The sequence below is a fragment of the Penicillium concentricum genome (assembly GCF_028827145.1).
Source record: "Penicillium concentricum strain IBT 3081 chromosome Unknown utg000006l_segment0_segment0, whole genome shotgun sequence".
NCBI classification, from domain to species: Eukaryota; Fungi; Ascomycota; class Eurotiomycetes; order Eurotiales; family Aspergillaceae; genus Penicillium; species Penicillium concentricum.
The window spans coordinates 1004912-1030435 of record NW_026622759.1 but is presented as its reverse complement, the minus strand read 5'-3'; the positions used below and the strand labels follow the sequence as shown (position 1 = coordinate 1030435).

Genomic DNA, 25524 nt, shown 5'->3' with positions numbered 1-25524 from the left:
ATTCGATTTGATGAATCGGCGGCCGCGGACCCCGAACACTAATATAATATGGATTAGAACTTGAACTAATTTCTGGGGCCCCCACTATATACATTCACAATTTTATCGACAGGCTAATGCTACTCACTACATTATTATTATAACAGGAATTACATGCCTCCTTTGCGGAAAATATGATGCATATCAGGCGCATGAAAGGAACCTGTGGTTTCAAATCCAAGGCTAGATTCGCGAGTTTGCATTGTAAACGCACCTCTGAAAAGCTTGAATCGATGCCAAGCTGACCTTACAGCCGTATGATAACAATTACATTTTCTGGTATGTGGACACCTAAGGTACCTCGGAAATCCTGCGAGCTGTTCCGTATGCGCGCACCGCTATCGTTAGTAATTATAGGTCATTTCGGTGGTATTTTCATCCAATATGGAACAAAGTTGGTGCCATGAAAATTGTTATGACAAGGCTATAGAATTTATATAGGCAAAGTTGGATTAGACTATTGGTTCGATATAGATTCTCTACATCCTGCTCAACGAATTGCTTATCAGAGGTCTGTGAGAAAGGTGCTGTTTGGGCACTGAGAAATGCCATTGAACGAACTTCAAGAGTAATGGAGATTTTGAGAGGGCCAGTCTTTGGATTCTATCAATATTCATAATGCAGGGTCTCTGAGTCGACCTCTTGGATCCTGGACACCCTATTTTCCCCACTATACTTGCCTGGACCAACTTGCCCTGAATCGCTCCAGTTGGGAGTCGAGAGGATTCCCCTATTCCGAAAAATCCCCACTGATATTGATTGGACAAGTAACTGGCAAAAAATCAAATTTGCAAGCCGACGACTGGTGGGGTTACGCCTCTAATAGGACGAGCAAATTGATGATTTTCCTCTTTCTTTCCTTCTTTTCCCTTCTTCTTGTTCCAGGCCAAAATCAACCATATGTCACGACCACCCCTGCGACAGTTTCCCATGCAAGCATAAACCCGAATCACTGCCCAAACGCGAATGAAAATTCCACAAATATCTTGGACCCATTAATACCATTTTGAGGCTTTTTCTGACGCAAATCTGGCTTCTCCCTCTTCCACTTCCCGCCATGACCCTTCCACAACCTCCCAAAAGCGAACTTCCACACGCAATTCTAGCCGACAGCGAAAGCAATATATCTGGACATGGAACATACGATAAAACCTCAGCCGATCGCGACCTTGAAACGCTAGGATACACTCCCGAGCTCCAGCGAAATCGTTCTACCTGGAATGTCGTTTTTATGTGCTTCATCCTATCCTCGGTACCTTACGGACTCGCAACCACTTTCACGTATCCCTTGGCAGGTGGAGGTCCTTCTAATGTCATCTGGGGCTGGGTGGCTGTGTGCCTGATTATTCTTTGCGTAGCTGTCTCGCTGGCTGAGATCACCTCGGTCTTCCCTACAGCCGGTGGCGTCTACTACCAGACCTTTGTCTTATCACCTCCCTGGTGCCGGCATATCCTTGCCTGGATCTGTGGTTGGGCCTACATGACCGGCCAAATTATGATCACATTGTCAGTCAATTTCTCAACCGCACAGCTTTTCGTCGCCAGTCTCAACGTTTTCGAGAAGTCGCCCGGAGTCGGGATCACCGACCATTTCGAAGCTTACCATGTGTTCCTGATCTTCCTGGCGGTTACCCTCTTATGTCATGCAATTCCTACATTCGCCAACAAATATCTGCCGTGGTTAGAGGTACCTATATCCCAGACCTGAATTCCCTTCCTATAGCTCCTAGCTGTCTGTCTTTTGTGTTTTTGTTATATTCATTATGTTCTCCATTCCGCATCCTCCAATTGACTCTTTTGGTTTACAGCAATTCGCCATCTTCTGGACTATAGCAGGCGTGATTGCCATTGTCGTCTGCATTCTGGTACTTGCCAAGGAAGGCCGACACTCCGCCGAATGGGTTTTCACGGATTTCGAGCCGCTGAGCGGCTGGCCTGCGGGTTGGTCGTTCTGCGTCGGTCTGCTACAAGCCTCATGGGCGACCTCAGCCACAGGAATGATCATTTCGTAAGTTTCAACTGCAGTTAACCCATGGTCTCGAGCTAAACCATTATAACCAACATAGAATGTGTGAAGAGGTGCGCGAACCTGCTATCCAAGTACCCAAGGCCATGGTGGGAACCGTAGCAATCAATCTGATTGCTGGTTTAACACTATTGATTCCCATCTGTTTTGTATTGCCCGATCTCAATGCGCTGATCGCCTCAGGACAACCAGTCCCGCCGACCTTGAAATCCGCCACTGGCAGTTCCGTCGGTGCATTCTGCTTGCTTGTCCCACTGTTGATATTAGGCCTCATCTGTGGCGTTGGCTGTGCAACATCCACCAGTCGATGCACTTGGGCGTTTGCGCGTGACGGCGCAATTCCGGGCTCCAAATGGTGGAAAACCGTCAACAGGCGCCTAGATATCCCCCTGAATGCCATGATGCTGTGCATGACTATCGAGATCTTGTTGGGATTGATTTATTTTGGATCCAGCGCGGCATTCAGTGCCTTCTCCGGCGTGGGAATCATATTACTAACTCTCAGCTACGCTTGCCCCGTCGCTGTATCGCTGATCATACGACATCGCCAGGATATCAAGCATGGTAGTTTTTATCTCGGACATCTCGGTACATTTTGCAATGTCGTTGCCGTTGGTTAGTTTTTCCATTGCTGTATTGGTTCATATCTCACTAACACTCTCATTAGCGTGGACCATCCTGGCCATTCCCTTATTCTGCATGCCAACCTTCAAAAGTGTCACTGTCGAAACGATGAACTACGCAGTTGTGGTATTTGTGGGCATTGTGCTTGTCTCAGCACTATGGTATTGGGTCTGGGGACATGAAAACTATGCTGGCCCGCCCATTGATGGCGTGAATCCTCATGCTGAGGAGTGAGATGCTGTCAAAACCTATTCTCTGTTGGATGATCTCATAATGTATATCCATGAGGCTCAGAACAAGCAGAATGCGGGACCCCGCGCAACTAGCCATTGACAGACAGGCAGCTTTTGCGACAAGAGCTACGCAGGAACGAGGCAACGGCACGAAATAGTGCTCGGGATATGACTAGATGGAACTTTTAGAGAGCCTGAATATAATACCTTTCTACAAGATCTGATCCACATAGCGCTTGATCTTTCCTTTGTTATGAGGTGGGTTAGTAGCTTTTATCAGAGAGACATGAGTTCACGAGCTTCGTATCTACAGAGACCATCTTGTTTGGCTTGCATTTAACTAAGGCAATGCTTGTCTCATTTGATCTGTTGTGTCGAAAGATTTTCAGCCCATGATAGTCATGTGAAGTACCTAAAACTGGCTATACTTTCATGGAATAAACCTATTAATAATCAGTATGCGGAGTTTTGCCTGAATTGACACCGGGCATGTATTCATATAACATAGGATCAAAGGCTTTCGCTAGCATCTACGAACATATGGCGTTGCCATAAACCACGCTGATATGGCCAAATTAACCGTATGCTAAAGTCGAAGAGTACTGGTGCTATGGGAGATATGAAGCAAACATTTGGACACACGCATATATGATACTGTAGTCATTGCTTGAAACGAGTTCGCCCCAAGGATCACGAAACGACGAAAGTTGCAGGTCTTGCAATATGTTCTTTGCAAAGAAGAATTACACACTGTACCATAAACTCACATCGTGACTCCTAGCTTCCTCCTCCTGATCATCGCTTTAGCGGTCGGGTCAGTATCCGTCTCCTGACCAAATGACTTGTCGACCTTACAGCCCTCGGCAGTAAACTTCCAATCATAGTTCATGAGAAGGAAGATCAGCACAACCTTGATCTCATTTGCGGCGAAAAATCGTCCAGGGCAAGCGTGCTTGCCATGACCAAAGGCAAGGTGCTCGGGTGAAGTCGAGACAAATTGCCAACGGTGTTCCTGCCCAGGTTTTTGACGCATATTGAGAAATCGCTTGGCCTTGTATTTATGAGACTCGGGAAATATATCTGCATTATCTGTCTGGTTGATGCCAACCATTGTCAGAGTCCCTTCGGGAATTCGTGTACCATCTGACAGCGTGACAGGGTTTATAGTCATACGATGCATTGCAGCTTGATGCAGCAAAGTCTGTTAGGAAATCACCCGGCGCAACAAATTAGGAAAAAATGCTTACCAATATCGCCAAAGTGATGTCTCTGTGACTCCTTCATTGCGCTATCCATAAGTTTCAAATCCTGCAGTGCCTTCTTCGACCAGCCCTTATCTGCCACAGCGGAGGCTATCTCCTCACGCAGGGGTTCAAAGTACTCAGGATTGGCACAGAGGTCACTAATGAGGCCGCTCACCATTTCGGTCGTGGTATGAATGGCCGCAAGCGAGAGGCCAAGCTGAGCGACCGCCACATCGTAGGCTTTCCCTTTAGCGGCCTCATCCATCCAGCCAATAGTGTCTGCCACCTTGGATGGACCTTGTCCAGCATCGCGGCGCTCCCTGTTTTCATGGCGGCGCTTCTCGATAACGGACTTCAAAATTCTCCGCGCTTCCCCAAGGGTCGCTCTGAGCTTGCGGCACTCCGGTAGAAACCAGTGTATAATAGGACGGAGGGCGAAAGGCCACTGTCGCAGGGCGCGTGCGGCAATGAAAGCATCAAGGGCGTACTCTGTGCTGACTTCCATCCATTCCTCGTTTGCGCAGAGCTCCGGGCCGATGAAGACGCGTGACGAGATACGAGAAATCAGACATAGGAGTTTCGGTTTGTATGTAATTTCCACCCAAGCCGTGGATTCATGTCAGCCAACGGAGCAATAAATAGGGTCTGATGAAGTAACGTACTTTCCGGATTACCAAAGAGCTTATCGACAGCTTTGTTTGTCTCATCCGCGAGCTCCTCCACAATGAGGTCTAAATCGTGAGCAAACATAATTAGTATTGATTTGGAGGTAGAGCCTGGAGTGGTGTATTCACTGAGTGATTGTGTGAGCCTGCCTTTCACAGTATCCACGAGAACTTGAGACGAGCTGTCCACGGTAAAGGGCTGGAAACCGGGATATGACCCAAAGAAATCCTAATTAAAATATCAGACAGACCTAGATTTTAGATAACACTGGAGCAAATGACTTGTCGCGTACAGCGGATATAGCCTTCCCAAAATGAAAGTCGGGGTGGTTGCGTATCTCGTCCACGAAGCGATTGGGCAGGACAAGCTTAGGTCCAAAATCTGTGAAGACCTGGAAGCAACCCGTAAACTAGTGGGAACGTCAGCCACAGTCACAAAAGTGGGTAATGCGAATATTTGCCTGTTTCATGCCCTGCTCAATGATTTGCTTTCCCTGGGCGGCCCATTCCTCTCGGGCCTTGGTAAGCCCACGGCGATAACCGTCCTTTGTGTCGACACCGACTAGAGGAAATCCGGGATAGAGTCGGGGCCCACGGATGGCTTCATACAGAAAGGTGCTAAGAGCTAAAGCTATGATGATCCGGAAAATAGAAGAATGTGTGATGCTGATCAATAGGTCAACGATCATTTTTGTAGATACTGGATTTTCTGGAAGTCGATGCTTGTAAAGTTGGAGCGGACAGATAAAGGAAGAGCTAAAGGAGAGAAATTAGAGCACGATAAATATATATAAATGAAAACACATGAGCAGCAAGAAACCATCTAAATACCTTGCTAATCTCAAACGGCCACGACCGTGGAGTAGTCCAACCTGAGCTTGTCTCGAGTATCGGGGATGCGGGCTCCGTGAGCGCCGTCCATTCAAGTCGTTTTTCGCGTCCCGAAAATTGCGTGGTACCGTTGCCAAGCGTGGATGCGATGGGATCAGCATGGCCCCAAGTGATGGATTGGTTTACCGGGCATTGTAGTTTGTCCTGTGGGCTGCACAAAGTGGCCAAGAGATAAAACCCAAATATAGATGAGTGTATAAAATCTTGTAATTTTACCATTGTAGCCATTTCTGCCCTAGGCTTGGCAAACACTTTTTACTGGTAGTATCATATAGTCTATCGAGTGAATGCCCCGTAAGAGACAATCAGAAACTTGACCCAATGCGCACAAATAATACAATATTTTGGAAGTCTCTTACTTGTGAACTCAAAAGACTCAAAACCTCCATATTCAAAATGGCAAGTCGTTGCCATCAAATAAATCCATCATCTGCTGATTGAAAGAAAACCAGCGTCCAAGCGATGGATCTGGCGCCCAGTTGTTTCCTTCGGAAGCTTGGTTTTCCTCAATGGTTCCCACGCTCGGGCATGACATCAAACCGTCAACTCTCTCTGTATAGTGGCCAGCCACATCTGGCCTTAGCCCAAGAGCACTCAAATGCGTGTCCACCTCACTTCGGAGTTTTAATTGCTCCTCTTCCATCGGAGAGGATGATAATCCGAGCTCGGTGTAGCGCAGCGCTATGCTATAAAATACTCCAAAGAGATGATGGAGCTTAGCAATTGCATCGGAATGCTGGCAGGCACCCTTGATAGATTCAAGGAACGTGCGCATTCGACTCAAATCTTCCTTATCCCGTGTCTGAATAGTATGACAGAACAGCACAATGAAAGGAACAAAAGGGGAAAATAAAATTGTCCTGAATGAAAACATTAGTACATAAGATCGAGAGACTTAGAACTGACATGATTAGAGCCTAAGCTATGTCCATACATACCAGTTGATATAGGCAGATAGATGTAAGGAGGTGCCTCGCATTCCAACATCCCGAATAAATGCCTGATGGGATTCAAGGGCACATCTGGCAGAGGTAATGCACTCCAGACTGGAGCTTGTTCCAGAATTGGGCTCTGGGGGCATAGCTCGGTAGATGAGAGTTAACATTGAAAGGCGCAGAACTTCGTCAGATGCAGAGATGAAGTGAATCTGCTCTTGTTCGTAAATATCACTGGTCGATTGGACCCAGAGTTGCTACATCGTGAAACATGCATTGGTCAGTTGATGTCTCTCGTCAAAAATGGACGAAACTCTCAGGTAGACAAACATTCGTATCACGCGCCTCTGCACAGTATTCATGAAGCTCCTGCGATAGTTCTAGTGCTCTATGGATCCGCGTATCTTCGGCAATATGGAGCGCATGTGCCGAGTAAAGTTGCTCGTAAATCCTCCCAGCCAAACCAGCCAGCTTCACTGTCTGGTGAGCATAGCAAATGCCGTGGGAATCTGACATTTTCAGACCTTCCAGCGAAAGAACCGTGATATCGCAGTTCGCTATAGTAGAAGAACGCCCTAACCGGACAGATAAAGTCTTCTCAAAAAAGTAGATCCCCCACAAGAGCAATCGCTTCCGCTCTGGCTCGTATGAAAACTCATCTGAACAATCAGAGCGAGCGTGTAATCCAAGGGAATGTGAGCATTGGTACGCCGCCCCCACCAAGACCCAGGCTAGGGACGTATTGGATACGTCAATGGCATAGAAAATCTAGAGTTCCCGTGTCAGCGCGAGAAGGAAATCCGAGGCGACAGGGGGCGGTATACTCCCAGAATCAGAGCCAGAACCATGTCGTAGCTAGGTTTGATATACAGAGTAAGTTTCGAAAGCGCTGTTTCGAGGTTGGTTTTACACATCAAGACCAGTCTATTGTGCTCCTCGTAGGCCTCGGTGTCATTCTCCCCGATGACTCTGTCAGATGCCAAACCTATGTATTAAATTAGTTCCACTTTTCTCACCCCGATATATCGACTTGCTCACAATTCAAAGTTGCGTTGACAATGATGAACTCTGCATCGGAGTAATCAGGAGAAAAGTAAACTTTCAAACATAGGTCCGACAGACTCCGCGGGCCGAGCAAATGTGATACCACACGGAATACAAAGTTCCTTTTCTCTGCACAAACAATCAGTCTATAGAGATAAACGAATGGTAATGAAAAGTACCTTCGGCTTCTCGCAATATTTGGACAGCGGCTTTCAATGGGGGCATCTCATATTGCTCATAGTTTGAGGAGGCTATCGCATGTATCAATGGGAACAAAGGCTTCGATGAAAGACGTTGCTTGTTGCATGCATTTCCAACGTGGCGTAGCGTGTCCAGCAGTTTGCCAATTTCCAGGCTACTCTGCCCCATCGGTTGACTCGAGCCGACGACGTTGTGCGCATAATCAATAGCAAACGTGGAATGAGCTGTGAGGGAAGAGTACCCTTCAACTGGCATTATATTGTTGAAAATTACACTCTGAGGTGCCCCGACTTGATTATTAGACGATTGAGCATTCTTATCGAGGCCCTGTGCGGTCGGCGAGCTCACAGACGTGCTTTGTGATGGCATATCGCGAGAGACATATTGAGAAGTTGAGTGGTTTTGGTGACTGAGAGAAGTAGCCGACGATCTTACTGTATTGTCTGTAGTAAGCGATTCGACGAGACAATTCAATCGACCGAGCTGTTTGTCGATAGAATCGATTTTCTCCTCGCTAATGAAAATTGGTATAAGCTCACACACTACATAATTCGAGCTATCAGAGCTTACAATTGAGATGATATTAAAACTCGCGACCGCTTCTGCCTGTCAGCGCGGTTAGATGCCCTGCAGTCTGATCCCGCGCATCGGCAATTTGAACAAGGGGACGTTCTATCACAACGTATCTGACATTAGAAGTTAGACATTGCGATATACCATACTAGATGTAAGAAATGATTGTCCAACCTTTCGCTTGCGACAGCGATCACACTTAATAAGTTAGTTTGCATATCAACTTAAGGGGTATTTCAGATGCATGGAGCCCCTACTGCTCGGCCCGAATGTACGGAATTACCATCCCCGGATTCGTCAGTCATGCTAAACGGGAGATTGTAAAGTAAATGCAAGTATATGCGTACTTAAAAATCGTGAAGGTTGTGGTCAAAGATTTCGCGACACGGTGATGACGTTCCCGTCCATCGGAGGCCGCGGAACCCGCACGCTCCACCAATAATTCTTTTGCCTGATAGGATAGTACTTCTCAGGTCGCCCTAAGCGAAAGTGGTTTAACTGCTCCATTTGTTCCCTATATCCATCTTTTTAAGGCCAAACCCACCCGCCTACTAACTAGCCACACACGAGCCACACGGCGGTGAGTTGGTAATTGGGTATCTAATGCTCATTGTATGTTTTTACTTTTTCATTTGCCATATACTCTCTCTCCACGGCACATGCCAATGCGCTATCAACATCTAGAAAGCACTCTAGGGTGAGCGCGGGCGATATAATGAGAAGTCTGAAGACCGGGGTCGGAGAGGTGAAAACGTGGTGGTATGAGAATTCTGCCAGCCCTATTTCTTTTTCTGAACCTGTACACCACGGGGACTTCTGTTCTTAGTCCTAAACTAGGCCGAGGTATTTCGTCTTAACAATGGTGGAAGGTTACCGCGTACATATCATTATTTGTAGTCACTGCATCAAATGCCTTCGTTTCACTTCGTGCCATGGGTATAGAATCCGGCTAATCAATCTCCAGGGAATCTGTTACGCTGATACCCGGGGGAAGAGGAAAGATGATGATGTGTTCTATCTAGCTGCTGCAGCCGCCTCAGAGGGGGCTGCCGGTCATGTGCTAACTGTATACATGGTAACAGCAGCCCTATATATATTCTTCTTATTCTTCCCAGCAACTATCCTCAGTCAATGAACATACTCATGTGCTTAGGCCTCTATCCACTTACATTTCTTCCATCAACTTGGTCCGGGGAAAAGTTGGACAAATCAAATTAACCTCGGGGTAAAGTTCCACAAGCATTCACTAAGATTGAGAGCCAAGACATCTACCCGAAACAACCGAAATATCCGATGCTTGTACTGCTTTCCCCTCGGCTGGTTTGCAGTGTCAGTATTAGCTAATCTAAGGAGCGACTTTATAACCCAACTACAAGGCTGGGAAGTCAACTTGCTGTTCGACAATTATCTATCCAAATCCAATATATATTCAGATTCAACAAACCCAAAAGGCACGCGATAATATGGCACCGACAACCTTCCAATACCCCATTGTTGACGTGTGGGCGAATCTCCCTGGAGTAAGTATAACATGCCTTGGTGTTATAGATTTGTATCACTGACACAGAATATAGCTGGGAGCCGCCATCCCTGAAGTTGCTCGTCTCTTCGCTTACAGTCATTCCGACCCGGAGATCGCTGACAAAAAGCGATCGCCCGAGGATGTCGTTGCGTTGATGGACGAAGCGGGAGTTTCCCATATTTGTTTATCCGCGTGGAGTCGCCCGGGGAAGATGATATTTTCCAACGAAGAGGTTGCCCAGTACACTCGCGCCTACCCGAAACGAATCTTTGGACTAGCTGCTGTTGACCTTCACAATCCGGTTGAAGCCGTCAAAGAGCTGGAACATTACGTTCGAAACGAAGGGTTTGTCGGTTTGAGGGTGGTGCCTTGGCTATGGAACCTACCCCCAAGTGATGCACACTACTGGCCCCTTTTCGTCAAGTGCATCGAGCTTGACATTCCGTTTTTGACCCAAGTTGGGCACACCGCACCTGCCTGTCCAAGTGAAGTCGGCCGTCCGATCCCGTACATCGATTCTATCGCACTCAAGTTCCCAGACTTGAAGATCATCATGGGCCATATCGGATATCCTTGGGCTGCGGAGACCACGGCAGTTTCCTGGAAGCACAAAAATGTCTATATAGATACGAGCGCATGGTCTCCAAAGTATTACGCTCCGGAGTTTATCACGTTTGCCAACACTACTGGCAAGGACAAAGTGATGTTTGGAACAAACTTCCCACAGTTGGGATGGAAGGATTGCGTTGATAAAGTTAACACTCACCTCGTTGGAACTAAAGGCGGCTTCCGGGACAGTGTGGTGAAGGGCTTTATGGGTGGGAATGCTCTCCGAGTTTTGAAACTGCCAGAGACGCATCTTGAAGCACCCCGGTCAAATCTTTGATGACGATGATGCCAAGATCCTTTTAAGTACATATCTAGCTGCCAATGCACTGTTGTAACTCTCTGATTTGCTGTGTATCAGACCATCCAATGCCTTCCTTTCTACATACAGAATACCCTATCTTCTTTTATCTATTCGGACATTCTTTCGCCTGTTTCCTTGGAGAGAAAAGAAATACTACCATTGGCATATACATCGATTTGGATACTTGTAAAGACGTATGCCTGCTCAAGTTGTCGGTCACTTGGAACACACTAGGGCTTTTCTTCGTGGAAATTTATGTTCAGTGTGGAAAATGCTTGCTGGTGAGAAGTCACCGCCGACACTAGCCACCAACTCCCAGCTACCAACCAATATTTTATCTCTTTTTCCATCGGATCAAAATGCGTTGAGCGCAATCTCGTCCAAAATGTTGGCGGTTGCCCTCGGCATATCAAGTGCCCCACAGCGGACCCATCGGCATTGATCGGAGTGTTGTGGATACGGCTTCACAAAATCGTCTTTGCAATATAGTTGGCCTGCGATGTACAAATTTACTCACTTATAATACAATAACCCGTGGCTCTTTCAAGAATATCATCAAACTTCACTTCTCTCGTGGCCCATCATGACACGAAATACTTTCGCAGCGCCCCAAATGGATCTCGGAGAGTATTTGTTTCAAAGGCTCGCTCAACTAGGCCTTGGTTCTATCCATGGTGTTCCTGGAGACTATAACCTTACTCTCCTGGATTACCTCGAGCCTGCAGGTCTTCACTGGGTTGGAAATGCCAATGAGTTGTGTGCTGGCTACGCTGCAGATGGGTACGCCCGAATCAAAGGCATTGGCGCTCTGGTCACTTCCTTTGGTGTTGGAGAGCTTTCGGCCATCAACGCCATTGGCGCATCATATGCCGAGAAAGCCCCGGTGGTACATATTGTTGGCACACCACCGCGGGCTGCTCAGGAATCAGGCGCCTGTTTGCATCATAGTCTGGGCGATGGCAACTTCCGGGTGTTTGCCGATATGTATAAAAGCGTCACATGTGCGCAAGCAAATCTTTGGGATGCCTCAACTGCTCCTCAGTTGATTGATGACACGTTGAAGGAATCACTGCTACAAAGTCGCCCGGTATATATCGAAATACCCACCGACCTGGTCCGGGCCAAAGTGCCAGCGCCGCATATGCCCATTGGTCTTTCATCCCCTGATTACGACGAAGCTTTCGAAGACAAAACCGTCGACTCTCTTGTTTCTCGTATCAAAAGCTGCAAGCAGCCTTTAATCCTTGTCGACGGATTCACCGCCCGGTTTGGTGTCAGAGATGATATCAACGCACTGGTCAAGCTTACGGGCTTCCCTACCCTCACGACCCCATTCGGCAAGAGCATCATTGACGAAAATGTGCCCAACTTCCATGGAGTCTATCTTGGTTCGGCCGGTGGTGAAGCCTACCAGTCATACGTTCAAGGGTGTGATCTGGTTCTCCACTTTGGAGTGCTTGGATCTGAAATCAACACATTCGGGTTCTCTGCTCTGCCACCGCCTGCAGCCACGGTGACATTCGACAAATACTCAGTATCGCTAAACACAACGGAAAGTGTGCCTGTCAAGGCCCGCCTCCTCTCTATCGATACCACACTCTCGAAATTGTTGCGTCGCCTAAACGGCCTTGAAATTCCTATCCCACAGCCGTATCCCGAAGACCCTTTTCTCCCGCATGAGATACTGAACACTCTTCCCGAGCCGGTTGATACTGCCTCGATAGACCAGTATTCACTTTGGCTTCGCATGTCTCGGTTCCTCCAACCCGGAGACATTGTGATGACTGAGACTGGTACTGCATCCTACGGCGGCCAAAGTCTCGCTCTTCCAGATGGAACGACATTGATCAACTCTTCAATTTGGCTATCCATCGGGTACATGCTCGGTGCCTGCCAAGGAGCTACTTTAGCCCAAAGAGAAATGGCCAAGGACGGCACACGGTCCCCAGGCCGGACTATCTTGTTTGAAGGCGACGGAAGTCTTCAGATGACCGCTCAGGCAATCAGCGACATTATCAGGAACAAGCTTGATGTAACAATATTTGTGTTGAACAACAATGGCTACACAATTGAACGAATCATCCACGGTTTCTCAGAAGCCTACAATGATGTTCAACCGTGGAGAAATCTCCAAGCACCAAGCTATTTTGGGGCTGTGAGTGGTGATGCCTCATACCCTGTGCGAACCGAATCTGCTCAGAACTGGGGTGAGCTGCATACTATTCTACAGCGACCTGAGATTCAAGAAGGCAAGGGGCTTAATATGATCGAAATTGCGATGAGCATGGAAGATGCACCAGAATCACTTTGCAAATTTGTTGAGTACCTGAAGAAAAGAAACAGTGGACAGCTGTAGTCTGCTTGCTTGCTCTGCACTGTCTATCACAAATAGGGTTAGAACTTGACTCCACTACGCATACTTTGCAGAGAAATTGTTTCTAGTTTGGATGAGTGGGGAGCCGTTCTAATCTTACTATTCATGTAAATATCGTTCATACAGTTCAACACCTTCCATTCTCAGAGAGAGGAAAAGACTCCGTTACAAGCTCAAGTACAAATAAATCAACAGATTATCCCCTATGTTCTACTTGCCACAGGAACATCGTTGAGCTCAACTAAAAGAGAGAGAAAGATGTACAATCCATTGCTCACGGACACTATCATATCTGCGGTAATCCGAGAAAGCACAGAAGCGTAAGAGGTGCTAAAGGTGTAGTAAATTTACCTACATAGAAGAGTTCGTCATAGTAGGGGTTCAAAGGATTAGCAGTCGGCAATATCAATAGGCTAGTGCTCTGTTGACCTGGCTATCCTTCACATCTCGCGGAGTCTGTTAGGCGTAATTATCAAGCCTACGGGAACAAAATCAGCTTGAAGACCATTGAGGGCCCATCGATACCAAACCAGCAACTTGTAACCTAGCACTACCTAGGTCAACCTCCCACTACACACTGACGCGGCCCGCCTTCTCCGAGCCCGGTCTAAGCAGTCTCCAAAGCACGCCCCGGTTCCCACTTATGTGCGCGTCAAATATATCCTTGAGACAGAAAGGCAGAAAGATAAACAGATGTGCACATATACGTAATCTCCTTTTCTAACCGCGATGAACTGCGTATCGAGTACGGAGTAGGGAGTACTTGATCGGAACCTTGTGGGGGCATGAACTCCGACCCACTCCAATTGGTCTACTAAACCCCACATGATGCCGATATCCATCCCGAGATGATACTACGTACGGTTTATCTGTGAGATATTTTAGGTGTGTACATACCTGGGAGTGGTATATTATATAATGTAGTAATTGAGTAATATTTCTGCAGGAGACATCCAGTCTGCTTCCTTCCTAACCTTGCACTCATTTCTAGGCTTAGCAGCTCACTTTCAAAATGATTAACCCGCAAACATCTGGTGAAGTTGACCAAGACCCGAATCTTGAGCCCGAACGCAAAGTGGTTCATCCTTCCCAGTGGGCGGTGGCAGCACCTTGCACTAGTGAGCAATTCAAGACCAGAAAACAGCAGAACAAGCCCAATGCTCGAGAATGGAACCGTAAGTGACTGCTCCTCTTAACTTCTGTCAATGGTTCGCCCCAAATCGAATCTCTCTATCGCTTGGTACTGACTGAGAGTTTCCTCCAGATTATTTGAGCTCGGAGTCTGCCAGTCGGACGGGATCGACCCTTAAGAATGCTTTCAAACACCTCAAAACTCCTGGTATGATCTCTTTGGGTGGCGGCCTCCCTCTAAGTGAATACTTCCCATTTGAGAGTCTATCCTTGACCATCTCTACGCCCGAGAAACCGAAGTCTGAGAAGAATGTGTTGAGCGGTGTGGCTGCACCCCTGCTTGCTTCTAAGTCCGATATCGATCAAGGCCGTAATATTTACGACCTTTCTGTGGCCTTGAACTACAGCCAAGGAAGCGGGTCAGCTCAATTTCTGCGTTGGATCACAGAGCACACCGAGATAGTACACGATCCCCCTTATGCGGATTGGCAATGTACTATGACGATCGGCAACACATCGGCCTTGGACATGGCTTTGCGAATGTTTACTCAGCCTGGAGACTATGTTTTGTCGGATGAGTACACGTTCGCGAGCGCGATCGAAACAGCAAAGCCGATGGGGGTCAAGTTCACAGGCGTGAAAATGGACAATGAAGGCATGCTACCGGACAGCCTCCGGGAGATACTTGAGGGATGGGACCCGACAGCGCATGGAAACAGCCGGAAACCTTTCTTACTATACTTGATCCCGACAGGCCAGAACCCGACGGGTGCAACTCAGGGACTAGAACGTCGTCGGAATATCTACCACATTGCTCAAGAACATGACCTCATCATTCTAGAAGACGACCCATACTACTTCCTGCAGATGAATCCTTTCTCATCCGCAGCAGAAGGAGTTCCAACAAGAACCGGTCCCCAGACACCAGCAGACCTGCTCAAGAAGATTGTACCGTCATATCTTTCCATGGATATCGATGGGCGAGTGGTTCGCATGGACTCCTTTAGTAAGGTAGTCAGCCCGGGTGTCCGGTTAGGATGGCTCACTGCACCGCAACAGCTCGTCGAGCAATACAAGAACCACGCCGACGTTTCAACACAGGGCCCTGGTGGTCTGAGTCAGCTGGCGCTGTTTAAACTCCTAGACGAGCACTGGGGACATGGAGGCTATTTGGCATGGCTCACGCACATTCGCCAGGAATATACATATCGACGAGACTCCATGATACAGGCTTGTGAGCGCTATCTACCCAAGACCATTACTAGTTGGGAGCCTGCTCAAGCTGGCATGTTTGTGAGTTCCCCTTCTCTCTTTTCCGATCCATCCAAGACATTAATATTTTCTTGCAGCAATGGCTCGCGGTGGATTGGAGAAAGCACCCTGACGCCAAAACCAAATCTGCCCTGCAGATCGAGGAGGAGATCTGGCTTAAAGCCATCTCAAACGGAGCACTCGTGGCTTGTGGAAGCTGGTTCCGTGCGGCGACCGACGCCACTTGTGATGAAGTCTTTTATAGGACAACTTTTGCGGCGGCATCTTTAGAACAAATCGAGGAGGCGGTGATGCGCCTTGGGGAAGCTCTAAAAACATGTTTCCATCTGGGGGACAAGATCGAGTAAGTGGGTTTACATCGAATTTGTCCAAGATGAGGTAAAAGTATCAATGCCCAGTGTTAGAAAATATGATAAAACCCAAATGTATGTACATGTCTTCGTGGATATATATATGTTGGGACAGATGCGTTGATCAGATGCATGGATGCCTTATTTGTCAGGTTTCCACTAGCTGTTTAGCTAGCCTTGGTTTGGTTTTAGAGAATACAAATCTTTCCTTTCTCCTCTCTACTGTTGTTAATATCCATATATCATACGCTTTGACAAAAAGATTTGTTTCCTGGGATGACATCTCAAGTACTCCCAGTCCACGTGTGGAAGTCCCCCGAACATGACTAATCCAATGATCCGCCCGACGCGCAGGCGGGTACCCGCGCAAAGTGAGCTTTTGCTAGATTGAAGAGTGGGCGCAAAAGTTTCCTGGCTCATTTATTATTGCCCGGCTTCTTATTCATCGAATGCTAGAACGGCCTTCTGGAGGAGAGATTCCTTGAAAACGAGACAGAATGGGTGTTAGAAGCGTTGCGTGTGATCCTTGTCGGCGGGCAAAGTTAGCCTGTGACCATGCGCGGCCCACATGTTCCCGATGCCGAGATCGGGGACAAAGTGAGCTCTGCGTGTACAGAGCCCGTCCGTTTAGGAGAAGGAATGAGAGCAACAGTGCTAATGGATCAGTGTAAATTCTGCTAGCTCAACCTTCATGGCGCTACCCTACCCAGTGCGTTAACGCTAATATTCTTTTTTTAGGTTGCCAGCACCATCAGAAAATCATGGGGGGCATTATACACGAAGCCCCCTCTATCCGGGTAGCCAACGGAGAGGCCTTGTTGATGGGCTACCAGTCAACTCAGTAGACCGAGAAGATTCAAGCGCTCCATCGCTCCCGCGTCATTATCCGAACCCTGGGTATCTTGGAATGTCCAGTCATTCCACTATATTCAACCAGGTATTTTCATCTACGACGCCAAATGGCGTGGCTCCTCAGCAAGATGTGCAGCCACCTGCTCCGCCTATTTCGCCCGCTCTCAATGATTCCATCCAGGACTTGACCATATTGGAAAAGGGTTTGTTCGCGTTAAGTCGCTTGGATCAACTGGACATACCCAAACTTGGGTCTTTGGTGCAATCTTGGCTTGAGAGGGGCGTAAATCTCCCATTGGCTGGGCCATTTGTCGCCGAATGCTCAAGGGCAGTTGCAAATTGGAGCAACCATCTGAAACCTTCCTGGAATAGCCAAGATTATAGAATTGATACCCGTCATCGGTTCAGAGGTCTTCTGGAAAGCACCCGGAAGCTGATTGTCGTCCGGCAGGACTCAAGCTTTGAATTATTTCTCAGTCAGATGGTCGGGGAGAATTTACGATTGGAGGCCCTCGGCATCTTCTTAACGGCTGCTGCCCGAGCCACTTTGGACACTTGCTCTTTTACACCGCTGTTCTCAACTGATCGGCAGCGTCGCGAGCTCATTAAAGACATATCTCTTATTGGAGACTGGTGCTTGGAAACATGCCTTGCACTCGATTGCTTGAATGATCTGCAACTGGTTCTTCAGTACGAAAACTTTATATTGCACTCCCAAGTCGACGGAGATCAGAGTCAGTCACTCCCCACCTTATATGTGATATATTGACCTTCGGGATGAGCTAAAAGTAGATCAAGGCTACCACTCTTGGCGAAGGATGGGAGATGTCGCAAGCTCCCTTTTTGCTCTCGGATACCATGAGAGAATCGACGAGGGCCTCCATAACATTCCCACTTTTCTTGCTGAGTTGCGGAGGGCGTGTTTTGCTCGTATCTATGCCGCCGATAAAAGTTTAGCAATATTTCTTGGACGACCTCCAAGAATCGTGAAGGACTACTGTTTTCTCCAGCTCCCAGCCCATCCAGGGATACGAAACGACGAACACGCAGCCGGACCTAACCACGTTCCTCAACCAATCCATTCGGAAACTCATTGGGGGATCAGCGACGGAAATAATAACCTCCCTGAACCTATCAATTATACCGCAGACACACGTTGCTCGGCCTTGTTCGCGTCACTGAAGGAAGAAGTCTTGTTAATGTTCCGTAAACGCCACCTCAACGAAACAGAAAGAATAAGGTCAGCAAAGCCATACCCTATAACCTTTACGCTACCCGTTTTGCTGATTTAAAAGTGAACTTCGATTACGCGTTGTCAAGCAATGGCAGGAGTTGCCAGCTCACTTTCGTCTCCCCACCAGTCTGAAGGATTGCGATGGGCCCCCCTTTGAACGGGATTTTCTTGCTGGGACTAGGCTTGATTATCTGCACATCCTCCTTCTACTCGGGTTAGTCTCACAAAAGAGAGCGTCTGAACTAGATGAGTCTCTTTTAGAGGTTGCAGGCGAGATGCTCTCTATCACAGTGGAAGTAATCATTCTCCGTGACCGTTTGGTGAATTCTGGAACGTCTCTGATCTGGAAAGTAAGTCTATCCCACACACACCATGTTGGCCCCACCTTCTGATCAGACATTAGGTTGCACAGTATGGTCTTCCAGCGGCAGGAATTGTTTCACTGGCCCTTTTGCGTCCGATAAGTGCGGACTGTAGGCCATTTCCACGGTCAAAGATGTTACAAGACTTGAGTACGCTTGTCGCAGAAATCTCCATCGGAGCATGGATCCAAGCCGGGGAGCCCAATTTTGCCCTTTTTACTCGCGCTACTCAAACTATTCGGAGCTTGCTAGATTCTCTGACTGCATGGAAACCACATACCGAACTCTGTAGTTCACATCAAAATGAGAACACTGATCTCACGGAAGACTGGAATGCGTTCATTGACTCACAGCCTTGGGAATTCGAGATGGATTTCTGGGCTAATTTGGCAGAACATCCAACTTTAATTGGTTGAGTGTTAACAAAGAAGTTGCGCATATTCAGCTAGATCATATTTATCTGATTTTCTCTTTATATAGGACCGGATCACGAGGCCTAAGGCGTAAAATGTAGACCAGTCCGGGTTGGGCTCAAAAGGAAAGGTGTAGATGTGGGCGGGAATATCACACCAAGCTCTCGAATGTGAGTTAATAAAGGTGTTGAATCTACCATCGAAAAACGCACTGCAACTCCAGGATATCTATTCTCCAGCCATGTTTCACCAACGTCCTCATTCCTGTCATAGATGGTCAAATCGATGAAGCCCCCAAGAGCCTTGTTGTATTTAACCTAGTATGCTGTCATCAGACTGGAATACCCGGCGCTAACACACACAATGCGTATGCGTCGAGGTTTGGATGCGGGCTCTTGCAATAAAGCAACCCGATTCTTCGCATCGCGCAAAGGATTCAACGCCGGCTTGGACACCTCTAGAGAGCATTGATTAACTTCAGGCTCCATGTTAGTCTCTATGGCGAGCCTGAGAGTTTAACTGCGACTTGGGGTTGGCTTTAGTTGAAAGTGTACGAGAGAAAAATAGTAAAATGCAGGGTAGGGACAGAAAAATGCGGGAAATGACTCATGTAGCTGTATTTGGTGTAATACTGGTATTACGTCTGACTGTGTTTATACTGTAAGGAAGAGGGTATCCGAGGGTGATCCGATCAATATACATAGCGTTGTCTGTTCTCTGTTCCTCGGGCGGCACGGGCCAGGGTGGATATCGCCACTAGCGCTGTCCACCTACACGGGTGATTGGCCCGGAATAACGGTAGTGGGTTGCCGCCCAAGGCGACGGGGAATATGCGGGGTTCGGATGTGGCGGCATAGTACTCCGTACAGAATACACCGTTATTTATATGAGATATTTATCTATTGGTCCCTTAAATATGCGGAAAAGGCCATGTAGAGCAATGGTAATATGCGTGGTACGTACGGCAGTCATACAGATGACCCAGAATTGCATGTGGGCTTTGCCTTTCCCTCTCCAACAGAACTATTCAACCAACTTAAGTATGATTGCCAAAAAACAGAGAATATCGACGTCACAATCGATCGAGACTGTGGTTTGATATATGAAAAGTTGAATGCCGTCACCAAAGGCCAATATAGAAAGCTTCTGGGAATACTTATAGAGGCTGTATTTTTCACTCTTTCAATTGCACCCTGAAGCCCCTCCCCGGCGAGGAGTCCATGAAACGCAAAGAAATAGACATTGAACATCGGAGTGTAAAATGTTTGGTTGGCAGCTACCTTCGCCCCCAAAGAAAGAGAGGATGAGCTGTAATTGAACCGCCGCCCCAAGAATAGGAACCATTCGTGACTAGGAATCGCGATGACAAGACCGATGATGACACTCCGCAGCGAGCGATGATAGTCGAAATCATCATCGCCTATCATTTGTGCTGAAAAATCACCAATACAGAATATCAGCGGTGTAAGGCATAGTTGGGTAATATACGGCCGTCGGCTTTGAGAGTGTGAGAACCAATCGAATAGTGATGCGATGGGTCTCTGATATTTTCGGGCCATTGGCCTCGGAGTTGTACTAGGAGGAATATCATCTTGTTTTGTTCGGAAATTTCTGGGTTGAGGGTGGTGATAGTTCACTGGGATACGAATCGGTAGCCTGAGACGTAACCGAGTGAGCATGATTTTGTGTCGAAGATGAGGATGGGAATAGGCGAGAAGACACCGAGTCGAATTTCGAAAAGATGGCGGTACTCTCAATGTCTGAAAAGGCGTAACTAGTTAACTAACTAGTTATGGGGTGAAGTTGATTATATAATACCGGTCTTACACATCCTCGAATTTCGACCCTAGTATCCAAGGAATAGGGGGTTCACCAGGTCATACCTCAATTTGTTACTAGTGGCCACGTCTAGTATTTCCTAGTACTAACCATAGCACTGACATCTACTGGAAAATACTAGTCAATAGTAGTGTGATAAATTTTATTTTTGACCCAGCGACCTGGTGAACCCGTGTATTATATAAAAGCTGACAATGCCTTGAGCGGATACTTCCTCCAATTAGCCTGGAATATACCTAAATCATTGTGGGATTGGTCGAAATAGTCAAAAAGTGTGGTTATTTACGCTTACCTACGGGGTACATGTATCTTGAGACCCACATTATTTACCGAGGTGGAATTAGACTTCGCTGACCCCCCGCATTTCCCCAACTTTGGAATAATTTGGCCTTACATTCACCTACGTATGGAAATTTTGACAGGAATATGGGCTAAGTTAGACTGAGTAACGTCTATCAATAAGCACTCTATATTCAATTGATTGCCATGAACCCCGGGATACCACCTGGACTGGCTTCCAATCTCGTGTCGTCTCCAACCAGGGTCCGCAAGAGAGCGCGCAAGGCGTGTGAATCCTGTCGCTCGCGAAAGGTGCGCTGTGATGTTTCAATACGGGGATGTCCGTGTATGAATTGCTCTCTCGATGGGGAGACTTGTGTCGTCACCGGCGGCCGCTCATTAAAACTGTAAGTTGGAGACACACTCGGATACTCTCAATCCGCGCTCATATGACAGTCCCCGAGTTCAACCGAACACACACGATGTCGCTGCGCCTTCTCTTACTTCTCGCTTACCGGGGATCTCGCATGTGCCTGATGCAGAGGCAACTGAACCGGACTGGGAATGGATGGCGGGAGATCGGCTGAACTCCGCGAAAGGAACGTCCGCTTCCTCACTGAATGCAACTAAGTGCGCTGGTGGCGAGAATAATGAAAGCCTGGGTTGGATAAAGGATGTTCTCGGGGGTCATATCAATGGTACGCTCTCTACCGATCTCTGGAATAATCTGCCCGCTCAGGCGATATTCTATAGGACTTTCTTGCCTCCGGTAACAACAAGCAGTCGGCTAATTGACTCATATTATAGCATCGAATAACGAACTCTCTTCAAGATACCTCACCCTGCCTGGTCGTGCCTCTAGTGGTGTTGACAATGACGAGGGCCACACCATCAATCCTAAACCTTCCCCCGATGTTCTCTACTGCCACTACCCATTCCTCGTTATTAACAACATGCGCAATATTCCCCCTCATGACCTCAATTTTCTCGAGCTTCAAGGCTGTCTGCGAGTTCCGACGGGAGATTTGCTATACGAGTTGGTCCAACAATACTTTCTTCATGTGCACCCAATTTTGCCACTGGTGAATGAAGGCGACTTTTGGGACCTTTATTTCCATTGCGCTGATGATGCACCCAAAAAGCCAATTTCTCTACTCGTTTTCCAGGCTATATTATTTGCATCTTGCAACTTCATATCTTCCTCTACAGTGCACGCGCTTGGCTTTCCCAGCGTACGGGTTATGAGAGCTTCATATTACCGCCATGCGAAGCTTTTGTATGACCTTGGATCCGAATCTTCCCCTCTTTCAATTGCCCAAGCAAGCCTTCTACTCAGCTTTGCATCTCTCTCCGCATCCAGAAAACCGAATATATCGTGGCTCAGCATCGCCATTGAGAACGCAAAGATCGCCGAGGCACACCTCTACGCCTCGATCCCCATAACCGACATTCTGCCCCAAGAGCGGAACTTATTGAAACGAGTATGGTGGTGCTGTATAATCAGAGACCGTTCTACGGGGCTTCTTATGAGGCGCCCGATCCAAATTTCGAAACTTCACTTCAGTTTCGCTGCCAACCCTCTGTGCGCTGTGGACCTCGCGGACGAGTTTGAACGATCCAGCGTGTATGACCCTCCAGCTAAGAGGGAACTGGCCGATGTTTTGGCTCAGTGGACCGAGCTCAACATCGCGCTGACAGATATTCTGATGCTTGTGTTCCCGTTAGACGAGCGGCGCGACGTCACCCCTGATAAGAGGCTGTCTGATACCAGTCAGCTTTCCGAGTGCAAATTGAAACTAGAGCGATGGTATAAATCTGCGGTCCAACGATTTTCAATTTCTTTGCCCGACGGCGACATTGCATCGTCAATTGGCCCGGAAACAGACACGGAGAGATGTCATTCATCTGTCATCCTCTATACCAACCTTATGCTCATGTATTACCACACAGCACGTGTTGTATTGAGCCATTACGAAGTGCTACAGCTGGACATATTGCAGAAACAAGTTCATGTAAACACTGCCCTATGCGAAAACCTCTCTACCATTGTGAAGTCTCGGCAGGAGTTGGAAGATGCCGCCTTCTGCATCACTGAGATCCATAAAGTATTGGTTCATCGAGGGCTTGATCGGTGGTTACCTGTTTCGGCTATTGGTTGCACAGCCCTGCCACTTATCCTTCATATTCTGGACAACAAACTAGCCCCTCAGACTGACTGTGTGATACGGAACAATCGTGGACTATCTGGCCAGAAAGAGAAACAGCTGAATGTCCTCATTCAAGTCATGAAGACATACCAGTCGCAGTATGACGGGGTGGATTGGGTAACTGACATTGTCCGTCACATCATCAATCTTGCCCAACTTGATGACCAAAGTCCCAAAAATCAAGGTTCCGGCATCAATTGGACTGATATCCTCGTCTTCCAACCAAGTTCATATCTCCGTTTGACACTTGTACTGGATCTGAGTCTGCGAAAGGGGAGGCTAGCCGAGGATGGAGACTTTCCTGTCAGCCTCAGGGGTCTGTTTGCTGCCGAGGTTAGTCCGCTCAAAGATCTGGTCAAAGCCGACGGGACAAATCATATCGAAGAACCCCCTAATGACTATGCTTTGTCACCAAGAACTCTTGACCCCTCTGCTCTTTTGTTCAATGATGAAGTGTCTCGGCTGCAGGAACAGTCTCCTGGGTCAGGTCTTCAAGGGAGTAATCTTGAAGATATAGAGGAGCAGATTTATTTGCATTTGGCAGGCGGAATGACAGATAAAGACATGACCTCTTCACATGATTCTAGCATTTTTGACCTTTGACATGGTGGAACTCCTTGCTAGTGGATGCCTCTCGAATTGGGTTGTGGCCTCAATTATTTCAAACCCTATATATGTATCGATTTCTTTCTGTTTATTGTGGACGGACTATCTGGTTCAAAAGTGCAATACCATATCAACTTTGGTTAGACCCAAGATGAAGTTCAATGATAACCTTCGGTCGCATTAAACCTGAAAGATCGCAAAGACTCATCATTCTTACGAGTAGAAGTGTTGTGGCTTTATGTAATTTCTACTTTGTATTATATTTTCTGTGGGTAAATAGTAAATATCCCTGCGAATACGGAATGTAAACAGCCCAGTTTCCACACCATAGCGAGCTTTGCATTCAATGACAGACACACGATCAGGGTATTTTGACGGAAAAAGACAGTGCCCCATGAAGTTACTGCCTCTTCGCTGTCACCCAAGTACTGTCCGCGCTGGTTAAAACCACATCATCACTGTTGACAATCTCAGCCTTTGGAAACCACTTTCTCCCCTCTCGCCCGGCCAGATTTGATCTAACGAGGAATACACCCGGAGTAATCACAGGAGCCGCATACGATATGTTCATATTGACGGTGAAGTGGATATCTCTCGGCCCGGGTTCGCAGGTATTATTATTGTGAAGCAGGATCAAATTCCTCATTATTTCATCGAAGATTACTCCTTGAAAGCCTCCATGAACGATCGAAGGATGTGAGTCTAGGCCCCGGCCTAGGGACACTAAGCAAATGAGTTCGTGTGGGGTAGTCGGATCTGGAGTATTGAACGACTGATGTCCGTAGTGGGATGTGAATTCAGGACTCTCGAGATCTTTCAGTTGGAGTGCCAGAAGGTGAGGTACGGTTGTGTTGCTGTTCACCGTTTGAGCAAAGAAACGGTTTTCTCCCGTGTGGTCGTTGAGATGACGTGAGAAGAATGGGATGACTTTATAGGCTTGGTTTTCCAAGAATTTGCGAGTCCAGGGCAATGAAGAGAAATAATCGACCGTGCTCTGAGGAGGTGTTTGGCTATTCATGAAACCTTCCAAGTAATCTGATCGCTCCGCGACATTTTTTACCGTGGAGGTGATAGAAAGGGGACGATGTCCAATCGAGGGCTTATACACAAACCGAGGACGGGTGAGAATACGGCAAGCCATGATGTGTTGACAAAAAAAGATTGAAACGGCGAATCTCCCTTGTGCTCTTTCACTTGACTGAAGGTCGTCCCCACAACATTGACCGGTCTCGAGCCAAGATAGTGCAGACCGTATGCCCACCGGTGTCGCCTAGAAATTAGTTAGCCTTCGCTCCCCTAATTACCCTCGGACCGACCGGATTATTCGGGAGTGGCGGCTACCCATGGGGGAGTTGCAGAATCCCCGCAGAAAAGGTATTAGCGTTGGTGTCTGTTTTAGGAAAGGATCGTCACATGATCTCACGTATATCGACACTAGCAAACATGACCAAATTACTATACATCCGAATTTTCAGGTACGTGCATTAAAGGATCGAGGATAGCTTGATAGATTTGTTTGCAACTTACCGCAGGTTTCCTAATGGCACTTCGTCCCAGTCTCCTCGGCCCTCGGGTGATTGGAAGCATTCAGTGTACGACAGGATGTATTGTATCGACTTGTCGTCGCTGGCCTTTCCCCCATAGAGCCTTTGGTATTTAGGGTAGCCTGAGGCCTCTGTGTTTCTACCGATATATCTT

The 25524-nt window shown here is 47.5% G+C and overlaps 9 protein-coding genes across 9 annotated transcripts; 6 read left to right on the top strand and 3 right to left on the bottom strand.

Annotated features, from left to right (window-relative positions):
- Positions 1-1096: 1096 nt before the first annotated feature.
- On the top strand, positions 1097-2923 carry N7517_010572 (Amino acid/polyamine transporter I; the record flags this gene model as incomplete). The annotated part of the gene is made up of 4 exons (XM_056728295.1): positions 1097-1726; positions 1848-2047; positions 2106-2680; positions 2733-2923. The coding sequence occupies 4 exons, from the start codon at positions 1097-1099 to the stop codon at positions 2921-2923; spliced, it is 1596 nt and encodes a 531-aa protein (XP_056574110.1).
- A 762-nt stretch (positions 2924-3685) lies between these two features.
- Positions 3686-5520, bottom strand: N7517_010571 (cytochrome P450; the record flags this gene model as incomplete). The annotated part of the gene is made up of 5 exons (XM_056728294.1): positions 3686-4107; positions 4170-4655; positions 4829-5060; positions 5125-5213; positions 5268-5520. 5 exons carry the CDS (start codon positions 5518-5520, stop codon positions 3686-3688), a joined length of 1482 nt encoding a protein of 493 aa, XP_056574109.1.
- Positions 5521-6113: 593 nt separating this feature from the next.
- N7517_010570 (fungal specific transcription factor domain-containing protein) lies at positions 6114-8157 on the bottom strand (the record flags this gene model as incomplete). Its single annotated transcript, XM_056728293.1, has 6 exons — positions 6114-6582; positions 6661-6914; positions 6988-7425; positions 7482-7642; positions 7696-7830; positions 7881-8157. 6 exons carry the CDS (start codon positions 8155-8157, stop codon positions 6114-6116), a joined length of 1734 nt encoding a protein of 577 aa, XP_056574108.1.
- A 1781-nt stretch (positions 8158-9938) lies between these two features.
- Positions 9939-10883, top strand: N7517_010569 (amidohydrolase family protein; the record flags this gene model as incomplete). Its single annotated transcript, XM_056728292.1, has 2 exons — positions 9939-9995; positions 10050-10883. 2 exons carry the CDS (start codon positions 9939-9941, stop codon positions 10881-10883), a joined length of 891 nt encoding a protein of 296 aa, XP_056574107.1.
- A 607-nt stretch (positions 10884-11490) lies between these two features.
- N7517_010568 (alpha-keto acid decarboxylase family protein) lies at positions 11491-13263 on the top strand (the record flags this gene model as incomplete). Its single annotated transcript, XM_056728291.1, has 1 exon — positions 11491-13263. The coding sequence occupies one exon, from the start codon at positions 11491-11493 to the stop codon at positions 13261-13263; it is 1773 nt and encodes a 590-aa protein (XP_056574106.1).
- A 1030-nt stretch (positions 13264-14293) lies between these two features.
- N7517_010567 (aminotransferase-like domain-containing protein) lies at positions 14294-16031 on the top strand (the record flags this gene model as incomplete). The annotated part of the gene is made up of 3 exons (XM_056728290.1): positions 14294-14456; positions 14546-15705; positions 15762-16031. The coding sequence occupies 3 exons, from the start codon at positions 14294-14296 to the stop codon at positions 16029-16031; spliced, it is 1593 nt and encodes a 530-aa protein (XP_056574105.1).
- Positions 16032-16531: 500 nt separating this feature from the next.
- N7517_010566 (uncharacterized protein) lies at positions 16532-18898 on the top strand (the record flags this gene model as incomplete). Its single annotated transcript, XM_056728289.1, has 5 exons — positions 16532-16701; positions 16773-17620; positions 17685-18126; positions 18182-18470; positions 18524-18898. 5 exons carry the CDS (start codon positions 16532-16534, stop codon positions 18896-18898), a joined length of 2124 nt encoding a protein of 707 aa, XP_056574104.1.
- A 2322-nt stretch (positions 18899-21220) lies between these two features.
- On the top strand, positions 21221-23823 carry N7517_010565 (Zn(II)2Cys6 transcription factor; the record flags this gene model as incomplete). The annotated part of the gene is made up of 3 exons (XM_056728288.1): positions 21221-21420; positions 21470-21711; positions 21821-23823. The coding sequence occupies 3 exons, from the start codon at positions 21221-21223 to the stop codon at positions 23821-23823; spliced, it is 2445 nt and encodes an 814-aa protein (XP_056574103.1).
- Positions 23824-24226: 403 nt separating this feature from the next.
- Positions 24227-24967, bottom strand: N7517_010564 (uncharacterized protein; the record flags this gene model as incomplete). The annotated part of the gene is made up of 1 exon (XM_056728287.1): positions 24227-24967. The coding sequence occupies one exon, from the start codon at positions 24965-24967 to the stop codon at positions 24227-24229; it is 741 nt and encodes a 246-aa protein (XP_056574102.1).
- Between the last annotated feature and the right edge of the window lie 557 nt (positions 24968-25524).